This window comes from Rutidosis leptorrhynchoides, chromosome 6, assembly GCF_046630445.1.
Source record: "Rutidosis leptorrhynchoides isolate AG116_Rl617_1_P2 chromosome 6, CSIRO_AGI_Rlap_v1, whole genome shotgun sequence".
Lineage (NCBI taxonomy): Eukaryota > Viridiplantae > Streptophyta > Magnoliopsida > Asterales > Asteraceae > Rutidosis > Rutidosis leptorrhynchoides.
The window spans coordinates 435,373,999-435,384,400 of record NC_092338.1 but is presented as its reverse complement, the minus strand read 5'-3'; the positions used below and the strand labels follow the sequence as shown (position 1 = coordinate 435,384,400).

Genomic DNA, 10,402 nt, shown 5'->3' with positions numbered 1-10,402 from the left:
AATATATATTTAATAAAATTATTTTAAAAAAGTCAACGTTGGTCAACGCCCGATAAGTCCCCGACTCGTCCCTCCAAAGTCCCGATCGACGCGTTCCCGACTCTCGTCTTTTACATCCTTGCTAAATATAGCCATTTTACACAAATCTTTACGGAGTACTAGTCAAAACTACATCCATCAAGATTTAAAACGACTAAAGAATTGGTTAGTATTAATATTCGTATATATGGTAATATCAAGAATAAAATGATCACTTTATACTAAATGGTGTAGATGGATTAAATAGTGCATAAGATCATCTCCTTGTTATCACCTCCCATTCTATTAGTTGGATTTTCTTTTATTTCTATATATATTCTTTTTTTTTTCTAAAAAAAAAAGAAAAAAGGAAGAAAAATCAACAAAGTATAAGAATAAATAAACCTACCCAAAATAACAGTGGCAATTCCTGCCCAAACAAAACCAAATCCAAACAATAAAAAAAAAAAATCAATTTAACAGGATCTTATACATCTTTTACTAGTAAAATTAACCTAAAATTAAATCATTTTTCACGATACGTTACATTCATTCGGTTAAAAAAGACAAGATCAACAATTAACTTTGCTTCAATGGCATAATAACTTTGCTTCAATGGCATGTCAAGTCATTTTTTACATGACTGAAACTTTGTTCACACTAGAACTATTATTAACTTTTATGTATACTTCAAAAATTTGAGTTTAATTCTCAAGATAAGTTCAAACAAACATTATTATTAGTTTATCACTTTGGGTCAATTTTCAAGTCCTACACTGTACGTTTCACGAATTAACAAAAGCATAAGTATAAACTACGGAGTATAAGTAAAACTCTTGTTTTTAAACCTAATCCAATAAAACCCTTTTCTTGCTGCTTCATCGAATCAGATCTACGATCCCCTTTTTTTTCATTCTTGTATTTATCGATTATTACTCGAATGGGTGAATCAAGCTCCCAAGTATATTCCTTTCTCAATTTCTTATTTCTTATAATTATTATTCGATTCGAATACATCTTAACATAAGTGATTTTTCTGTCTTGTTTGTAATTTCAGGTGGCTTCAGATCTTGATATAATACCCCCATCCACCAGTTCAACTAAAAACGGTACCTTTTTTTCTTCAATCTTGTTCTTATGATGTTTTATAATGTTTTTTATTTTATTTTTATTTTTTTGGTTGAGGATACTAATGGGTATATGCATACGATTCAAAACAAGAAAGTGTTGACCATTGGTGTGCCTTAAAAAATAAATCTTGTATTGAATTGTTGGAGTGTAGATGTGCCTTTGTATTGATGTGGTACATTGTTTGTATTGTCATTAAGAAAATAGAAATAAAAAAGTGGAATGGAAGTGTTCAAGATTTTATGAATTTTAGACATTTTTAGGGTTGATAATTTAGGGGCATTTAGTGTTACTAGTGTCTAATGCCCATAGTTAAAATCAATAGTGGAGATTGATAGTTAAAATTAGTAGTGAAGATTGATAGAGTGAAGAACAAAGTGCATGTATCAAATATTGAATGTGCCAGACATTTTATAAGCATACCAATCACTCAATCAGGCACATCTGTTTATAGTTTTAAACTATGTAGGCAGTGTTCAAGAGGGGTATGTTTTGGTAAAACTAGCTGCTAGCTTTTAGCTGATAGCTGATAGGCGTTAGTTTTTTAGATGTATTCAGGCAGGTCTTTAGCAGAGTAGAGTAGCTGTAACTGTTAAAAATAGAGTAAAATGACAAAAAGCTTGAAACTTTATCTCAAACGCTAGTTCTAGTACCTTTTAGCTTTTACCCTCCATCTAAAAGCTAAGTTCTTTTAACCAAACGAAGTTTTTATTAGAAATATGAAAGCTAGAAGCTAAAAGCTCCAAAAAAACTCACGTCCAAACATACCCGAGAACTTGGCTTTTATGATAAATTGGGAAGAAGGGTTGTAGTTTACTGATGCACCATTAGGACACATGTTATCATCACAATCATCCTTACACTATCTCCATAAATGCTTTTTTTACTTGATATTTTTCTATATTATGTTTGGACTGAATATATATGTAAATGTAGGCAAGCGAGGTGCGGAGAAGGTTGTTGAACCTCAAGTTGTCGAAAGTAAAAAGCAGAAGATCGCCAATGTCGATGTCGAAAGTATAAATGAAGAGCAACAAAGTTCCTCACTATCTGACCAGGAACAACAGAACAAGGTTCAATTTCTTGATGACTGATTTTTATTCGGGTACAACTGTTATTCTGTTGATTTGAGAGTCATTAATCATCATTACTTGTATTATTTACTTAGCAAGAGGGTTTAGGTAGTTCACAAATAAGTTGATTTAAACTTGATAACATGCACTAACTACCTTCCATGCTTTAAATAAAATCCAGAGTATTTTTTATAGGTTTCATGTCATTAATTGAATAATCATGGTTAAACTATTTATTATAGGTTGAGGTTCCATCATCTATAAATTCAACAACAATATTACAAGAAGCAGAGAAAGCAAGCAACTTTAATGAGTTTGAGCAAGATGATGGTTATGATAATTCAAATGATGATAATGACCTGCATATGGGAACCTCATTGAAAAATGTAAGGATACCTCAGATCTCATCTTGATTGAATCACTTTTTTTAAAGTTTGTGATTTCGACCCATTTATCTATGAATATGGGTTCAGGTTATGTGTTATTTCTGAAGGGTCAAAATGAGCTAAAAGAAATGAAATTAAATTCGTTGAACAGATTGATATCTGATAATAGTGTATGAATGCACATTAACTTTTTAAGTTAATTTAATTAAACCCTCTCTAGTAATATACTCATTGTCACTAACTTGCAATAGATATGACCTCACATGAACATTATCTTAAATTCTTGAATTATTCTTGGCACCAAAATCACTTTAAGATTAGGAGAACTCGAGTTAATTATACACTTTGGCGATGTAACATGTTTGGCTATCCGTATAGTGATTTAACGAGGGTGGTTAAACTATTTATAGGTTGAGGTTCCTTCATCTATGAATTCAACAGAAACTTTACACGAAACAAAGAAAGCAATCAGCTTTAATGCGTTTGAGCAAGGTGACGAAGATGATAATTCCATGGAGGAGAATGAACAGCATATGGGAATCCAAATGGAAAGTGTAAGTATATATTATTTTTCAAATGATTGAATTTATGTAAATTTTTCAAAGGTGATGATTGCGGCCTTTTTAGATATGTATGGGTTATTCAGGCTATATTTAATTCCTAATGGAGTAATGGGTCAAACGGGTAAATTAAAAGATTAGCTTTACATGAAACATATTAAATGCGTCGATGGTTGTAAAAGTCGCGAGTCGGGGACAAGTTGGTCGGGACTTTGGAGGAACGAGTTGGGGATGAGATGGGGACGATTCGTGTGTTGACCAACGTTGACTTTTGGTAATAATTAAATTAAACATATATATAGTACTCATAAATATATCAAACATAAACCATATATATTTCAAACATAGATATCTTGCACAAAATCTAACTATAAAAAAATATATTTTTTTACCTAACTTTGACCAGAGCGGAACGGTGAACCCCACGAGGTTCGGGAGTTTCAAAACAACTGTTTCTGCACGAGGATTAACCAGGAGGAAGTTAGATTGGCCCTACGAAAGATGGGGAGAAACAAAGCAGTGGGACCGGACCAAATTCCGATTGAGGCGTGGAAGTGCCTAGGAGGCGATGGGGTTAGATGGTTGACAAACATTTTCAACACGATGTTTAGAAGCGCAAACATGCCTATGGAATGGATACTCAGTGAGGTTATTCCCATTTACAAGAACAAAGGAGATGCACAAATATGTAGTAACTATAGAGGCATAAAGTTACTTAGTCATACTATGAATCTTTGGGAAAGAGTGATGGAGAAGAGGCTCCGACGCGAGACAAAGGTTTCAGAGAACCAATTCGGTTTCATGCCAGGACGCTCGTCGACGGAAGCGATTCACATAGTTAGAAGCCTTATGGAGAAGTATAGGGAAAAACAAAAGAACCTACACATGGCGTTCTTAGACTTGGAAAAAGCTTATGATTGTGTCCCGCGTGAGCTGATTTGGAAGACTCTTAATGTTAGGGGTGTCCCAAGTAGATATATAAGATCTATTAGAGATATGTACGAGGGGGCGAAGACTCGTGTACGTACGACGGTAGGAAACACAGAGTTTTTCCCTGTAGAGATAGGTTTACATCAGGGATCTGCCCTTAACGGCTTAGCCCTTATCTTTTCGCTTTGATCCTAGACGAGTTGACTCATAGGATACAAGACAACATCCCATGGTGCCTGATTTTCGCCGACGATATTGTATTAGTTTCGGATTCCCAGGATGAGCTTAACAGAAGGCTTGAGCAATGGAGGATCGCCTTATAGTCAAATGGCCTACGAATTAGCAGACTTAAATCGGAGTATCTTAGATGCGATTTCAAGACGAGTGAAGAGGAACGCGGCGATATAGTGGATATCCGAATTGGGGATCAGATTTTACCCCTGCAAGGGTCCTTTAGATATTTAGGCTCGATGCTTCACAATTCGGGAAGGTTAGATGAGGACGTGACGCATCGTATACGAGTAGGATGGTTGAAGTGGAGGGCTGCGAAAGGGGTGCTGTGCGACAAGAAGGTCCCCCTTAAGCTGAAAGGGAAATTCTTCAAGGTGGCAATCAGACCAGCCATGTTGTACGGATCAGAGTGTTGGCCAATGACGAAGGCCCAAGAGAGGAGAATGGAGGTGGCAGAAATGAGGATGCTTAGATGGACGTGTGGTAAGACCATGCTAGATATGATACCAAATGGAGTTTTTAGGGAGAAATTGGAAGTTGGGAACACCATCAACAAACTTAGGGAAGGACGACTTAGATGGTTCGGGCATGTTAGGAGGCGCCCACTTTTAGCCCCGGTTAGGAGAGTCGAGACCCTCGCCGTTGGCGGCGTAAGGAGAAGGGTAAGACCTAGACGTAGGATGGAGGATAGATTGAAGTTGGACATGAAAGAGCTTCTACTAACGGAGGACATGACTTCTGATAGGAGCCTGTGGAGGAGTAGAATTAGAATAATTGAGTAATTTTTTTTTTTTTTTTTTTTTTAATGTTGGATACTTTTATTATACTACTACATATATAACTTTAACTAGATATTCTATAGCTACACTGCCCCTGTATCCATTTATTTGTTTTTAGGCTATATATATGTACCGATGCATATGTTTGTATCTATATATGTATCTAAGTGCATGTATTGGTGTTTGTCTGTCTTGTATCTGTACCTAGGTATATATATCTACAAATGTTTCTATATGTATATATGTTTAAGCATGTGTTTTTATCCAAGCTTATGTGTGGTGCGGGTTTATATATGTATGTGTGTGTGTGTGTGTGTGTATATATATATATATATATATATATATATATATATATATATATATACACACACACATATATATGTATTTATTTTGTTTGTCTGTATGTCTACTTGAGATTAAATGGTTATGTGCTCTATATAATCCATGCTATTTGCCCTACTGTTGTGCATTACTGCTATATGTGTTTTCTTTTTTGGTTACTGTGTATGGTTGCATCTTGCTAGGCGCACATAACTCTTACAGGTACGTATCATTTGCCCTATCTATTTCGTTTTTAGGAGCATTTCTGGCCGGAGGCCCTTTTGGAAGCAATCTCTTTTGCTCTAGAGTAGAGGGAGGGACGACCTTATCTAGGCGCGGGTTCTATACCCGCGGGTGTAGTAGTGGCTTCCTTCTAATCTAGGGTACGAGGAATGATTGTCTACACCCACCTCTCCCATACCCCACTTTTGTGGGATTGGGTATTGTTGTTGTTGTTTGAGTTTTTAAGTGACTCGAGACGGGTCAGTCCCCAAAGCAGAGGCGAAAATGATAGGGGGTAAGGGGGGCGGGTGCCCCCAGTGGATTTTTTTTTTCAGTGTAAATTTTTTGGGTTTTTCGACTTTGCCCCGGTGGATTTTTTTTTTGCCCCCAAACCTACATATTTTGCCCCAAAACCTTCAAATTTTGCCCTAAATTCTCCAACTTTTGAATCAAAATCTTCAAATTTTGACCCCAAAATCTCCAACTTTTGCCCCAAAATCTTCAAATTTTGTCCAAAAAAATTTCTACGGTTTATATTTTTTTTTTGCCCCCGGTGAAAAAAATCCTAGTTTCGCCTCTGCCCCAAAGCAACGCGTCGGCCAACTTTTACACCAGTGAATGAGTCAAACAGGTAGGAAGTTTCCGATAGTGTATCGATGATGATATAGTTGTAGTAGTCATACTTGACACACTTAATTTCTTATTAAAAAACTTTATAATTTTTGGAAAGTAAGTGTTTGTGACATTCCTATTCTTTCAATGTTTGATTAATAGTGGTTATTATTTTTATTTTTTTTAACAGCATTGATTAATAGTGGTTATATGTTTGGTAGGTTGACTTGACTCCAACTGCAGAAGATACAGAAAGAACTAGCGTATCTAATGAGCATGAGGAAGAAGAAGATGATGATAGAGATGATAGTTCTAAGGAGGTTTCTATTGCTACCGAAAGGACCAAACACACTACTGTAACAACTTCTCAATCAACAGTATCGAAAGCCTTGTTTCTTGGCAATTTAAGTTTTCAAATTGAAGAAGACGATGTGTAAGCACATTTTCTACATTTGTCTTTTTTCAAGTTATCTGTTATCATGGCATTTTAGAAGTAGCTTTTGATCTTATAGGAGGGATTTTTTCAAAGATGTTGGTGAAATCGCCTCAATCCGTTTTGCTATTAAAGATGAAAGATTCTTGGGATATGGGTACATTGAATTCACCACTGCTGAAGCAGCTCAAGAGGTATTAGCACATTGGTAAGAGGTTGCAAAGCGGGCGGGTCGAGCTACTGCTCAAAACGGGTAATATTTCGATTCGGGTCGAATGGAGCTGGCTGGGTTGACATATTAAACCTTTTTGACCAAGTCTTGTGAAGTACTTAAAGTTTGTTACTGCGTTGAATTTGATTTTGATTGTTACATAATTTAATGATTATACTACAATTTTTAATAATATATGTAATTTATCAGAGGTTTTTGCATTAAATAACTCTTTGAAGACATTCGACCCATTTAACTCGTTTGACCTATTTAATATTGCCTACTTTAACATTACCATTAGAAATAAAGCATAATCTGAATCAGCCCGTTCATAAGTAAATGGGTCAAATTTTCCAGGCTCTCAAACTAAACCAGGAGGTCCTGCTAGATCGGAAAGTGAGACTTGGATTAGCAAATGAACGAGGTTTGTACACTCCAAATAACAGGTATCATGGCCTGGAATCGTATTATTATTAATTTACTTATCTTAAAATTAAATATTTTGAACTATTAACATATATACAGACGTAATGCACCTTGTTTTACTTTGGACCCATTTATAGACCCGTTAGCATGGAGAAGCCTTACCGAAGGGGAGTTCAAGCTCCAGGAAGAACCATATTCATACGAGGATTTGATTCTAGTGTTGGTGTTGAAAATGTATGTTATTATACATAAAAATCGCTAATACTTGTGTACTTGATACATACATTCCAATACTATGATTCAAAGTCAACTATAGGTTGGTCAATGTGTCAAAAGTCAAGACAGGGTTGGGTTATTCGAGTGGTTTTTGACAAGGGTTGGGTTGCCCGAATATTTATTATCCAAAGACTTTACTCAATATGGTTATGTAAAATATTATTTAAAATGATTTAATAAGAGGTCTTATGCATATAAACATACATAATGCAACTTGTTTTACTTTGGACCCATTTATAGACCCATTAGCAATCATACCATCTTTAGGAATCAACATATTTGACAGATAAAATGATTTTTTTTTTTTTTATCTTTCTTCTGCTTTTTTATTTGCTCAATTTGTTATCTCTTGCTTGCAGATTAAGAGTGCACTCGAAAAGCATTTTGGGAAATGTGGAGAGATTACACGTATGTCGATACCCAGAGACCACGAGTCTGGGGTTGCTAAAGGGTTTGCATTATTATACTCCCTTGGACTTGTTTATATTTTATAAATTAAATAATATTAGTAATGGCAAAATGGGGGGGTCGAAGTGGTTCATATTCTAACATCTTTTGTGCTTATTGCTTATAAAGAGTGATTGCTGAATTGTGCAGAATTGCTTTTGTTGACTTTGCGGACTACCATGGGGTGAGGCTAGCTCTGCGACTCGATCGTTCTGAAGTTGCTGGATGCAAGTTAACCGTCGAGGTAGCCAAACGGACAACAGGTGATCCTCATGACGCAAATGTGTATGGACTTCGTAACTGGATTCTTGCAAGTGGCTCTAGACCCAGTGGCTCTGTTAGTGGATCAGGTAGAGGATATGTAGCAATCGGTTCGGTTAGAGATAGTGGCTTTCGTGGCGGTTTGCATAGAGAAATTGGCTATGGTAACGACTCTCGTAGAGTAAGCGGTTCTGGTGCTAGCTGGCATAGAGAAAGTGTGTCCGGTTACAGCTGGCATACAGAAAGAGTATCCGGTAGCGTGTCGCATAGAGAAAGTGGTTTTGGTAGGGGCCCACACAGAGAAGGTGGTGTTGGTGGCAGCCGGCACAGAGAAAGTGATTCCGGTAATAGCTGGCATCGAGACAATGTATCCAGTAGCAGCTGGCATAGAGAGTGTGTCTCTGGTAGTGTGTCGCATAGAGCAAGTGGATATGGTAGGGGCCCACACAGAGAAGGTGGTGCAAGTGGTTCTGGTAGTACTTGGCGTGGCGCTAGTACCGTTAGTCGCGGCAGGGGTAATGAAAGTAGCTATGGTGAGAGTAGAGGAAGCGGCTTTGGGCGTGGCGAGGGTAGGGGTAGCGTCTATGGTGGTGGCGAGGGTAGGGGAAGCGGCTATGGTAGGGGAAGCGGCGATGGTGGTGGTGAGGGTAGGGGAACCGGCTATGGCTGTGGCGAGGGTAGGGGTAGCGGGTATGGTGGTGGTGATGGTAGGGGTGGCGGGTATGGTGGTGGTGATGGTAGGGGTAGCGGTTATGGTGGTGGTGAGGGTAGGGGAACCGGCTATGGTCGTGGTGGATTTGGTAGCAGTTTGGGATATCGTGGTGGTTATGGTGGTGGTGGTCGAAGTGGTAGTCTTTATGGTAGTAGCCGTATTGGTGGTGGAAATGGTTATGGTAGCGGTCTTCTGGGTGTTGGAGGTAGAAGTGGATATAGCGGTGGCAGGCGAATGGGTGGATACAGTGGCGGATTTGGTAGTGGTCGAGGTAGAGGATTTAGTAGACCGTAAACAAGATTAGTATTAGTATTAGTATGATGGAACTTTACTAAAATTGTTTCTCTCAATTTGTAACTATTGGTGACGCATTCCACTATTTCAGTGTGTCTTTAGATAATTCTTGAAAGAACAATTTTTTTGTGTTAATTTACACGGAATGTATCAAACTTTCCTACTTTAGTATTGTATTTATATATAATATATTTTTTATTGGGGATTACTTGTATTTAACATGCCAAAACTTGATCAAGATGAAGACGATGAGGTTGGAAATGTAATATATACGAGAATCAATTTGGAGAGTTTGCTTCTAATGTGTGAAACACTGCCTGGGGAGAACGATCACAAGACCGAAACTCAGTGATTTGCTAGATGTGGATGGCTCTGTTGGAGGTTCGGAGGCAGGTCATTCATTAGGAAGAGGATGGTGATATTGCGGTTACGGGCACTTCCGTTGGATTTCCTGATTCGGTCATGAAGGAATTTGAGGAGTATAAAGTTGAAGGCAACTTGTTAAACTTCAAAACCTAAAGGCGAGCCGAATAAAGGAAAGGTGGTGAATGGAGCCAAGCTAAAAAGGTTCAACGTCGATGGCTTGTAATTTGCTTGGTTTGTTTTGGTTTTCTCCTTTTGTATGTCCCTTTGTAGTTTGTTGGTTTTTCGTGTTTGGTTTGGTTGGCGGTTTTGTCCCTTTGTCTTCTTTAGTGTTTGTTGATTTTATCTTGTTTAGCTGCTTGTGGTTTGATTCGCTTTTAGTCTTGTTCGGCCTTAGTTAGGTTGCTTTGTGTTGGTTGACCTCGTTCTTGTTTGTTTCTTTTACTTGTATGTTGGTGGATCTTCATCGTTTTAATGAAGCGCTCCATTGTTTCTATATAGTCGTGTATTTTAACGGCAAAATAATTAAATAAAATAATAATCCTAGTTAAAGAGTTGTGGTTCTATTTGAACTCAGCGACGGAGACATCGTAAATTGGTCTGCGGGCCGTCTAAAAAGTATTAAGTTCTTTAAATCGGCTCCCGGCCTTTGGACCCTTGGTCCGCTTAGAAGTGGATTCGAACCACTGACACAAGTATTTTCACTTCTAGTAACATAT

The 10,402-nt window shown here is 37.6% G+C and overlaps 1 protein-coding gene across 2 annotated transcripts; it reads left to right on the top strand.

Moving 5' to 3' along the window:
- Positions 1-851: 851 nt before the first annotated feature.
- On the top strand, positions 852-9,518 carry LOC139851852 (uncharacterized). 2 transcript variants are annotated; one of them, XM_071841030.1, is made up of 11 exons: positions 852-979; positions 1,076-1,127; positions 2,083-2,219; positions 2,462-2,605; positions 3,016-3,159; positions 6,482-6,693; positions 6,773-6,887; positions 7,262-7,350; positions 7,468-7,564; positions 7,966-8,057; positions 8,204-9,518. In XM_071841030.1, exons 1-11 carry the CDS (start codon positions 959-961, stop codon positions 9,318-9,320), a joined length of 2,220 nt encoding a protein of 739 aa, XP_071697131.1. In that variant the 5' UTR covers positions 852-958; the 3' UTR covers positions 9,321-9,518. The 2 variants fall into 2 exon arrangements, with proteins under 2 accessions (XP_071697131.1, XP_071697132.1); XM_071841031.1 differs by lacking the exons at positions 852-979; positions 1,076-1,127 and having other exon boundaries at positions 2,107-2,251.
- The last annotated feature ends 884 nt before the right edge of the window (positions 9,519-10,402 follow it).

Coding starts and splice junctions, on each gene's coding strand:
- LOC139851852 (XM_071841030.1), top strand. CDS start 959: ATGGGTGAATCAAGCTCCCAA. Junction 1,128..2,082: donor CACCAGTTCAACTAAAAACG/GTACCTTTTTTT, acceptor ATGTAAATGTAG/GCAAGCGAGGTGCGGAGAAG. Junction 7,351..7,467: donor TTGTACACTCCAAATAACAG/GTATCATGGCCT, acceptor ACCCATTTATAG/ACCCGTTAGCATGGAGAAGC.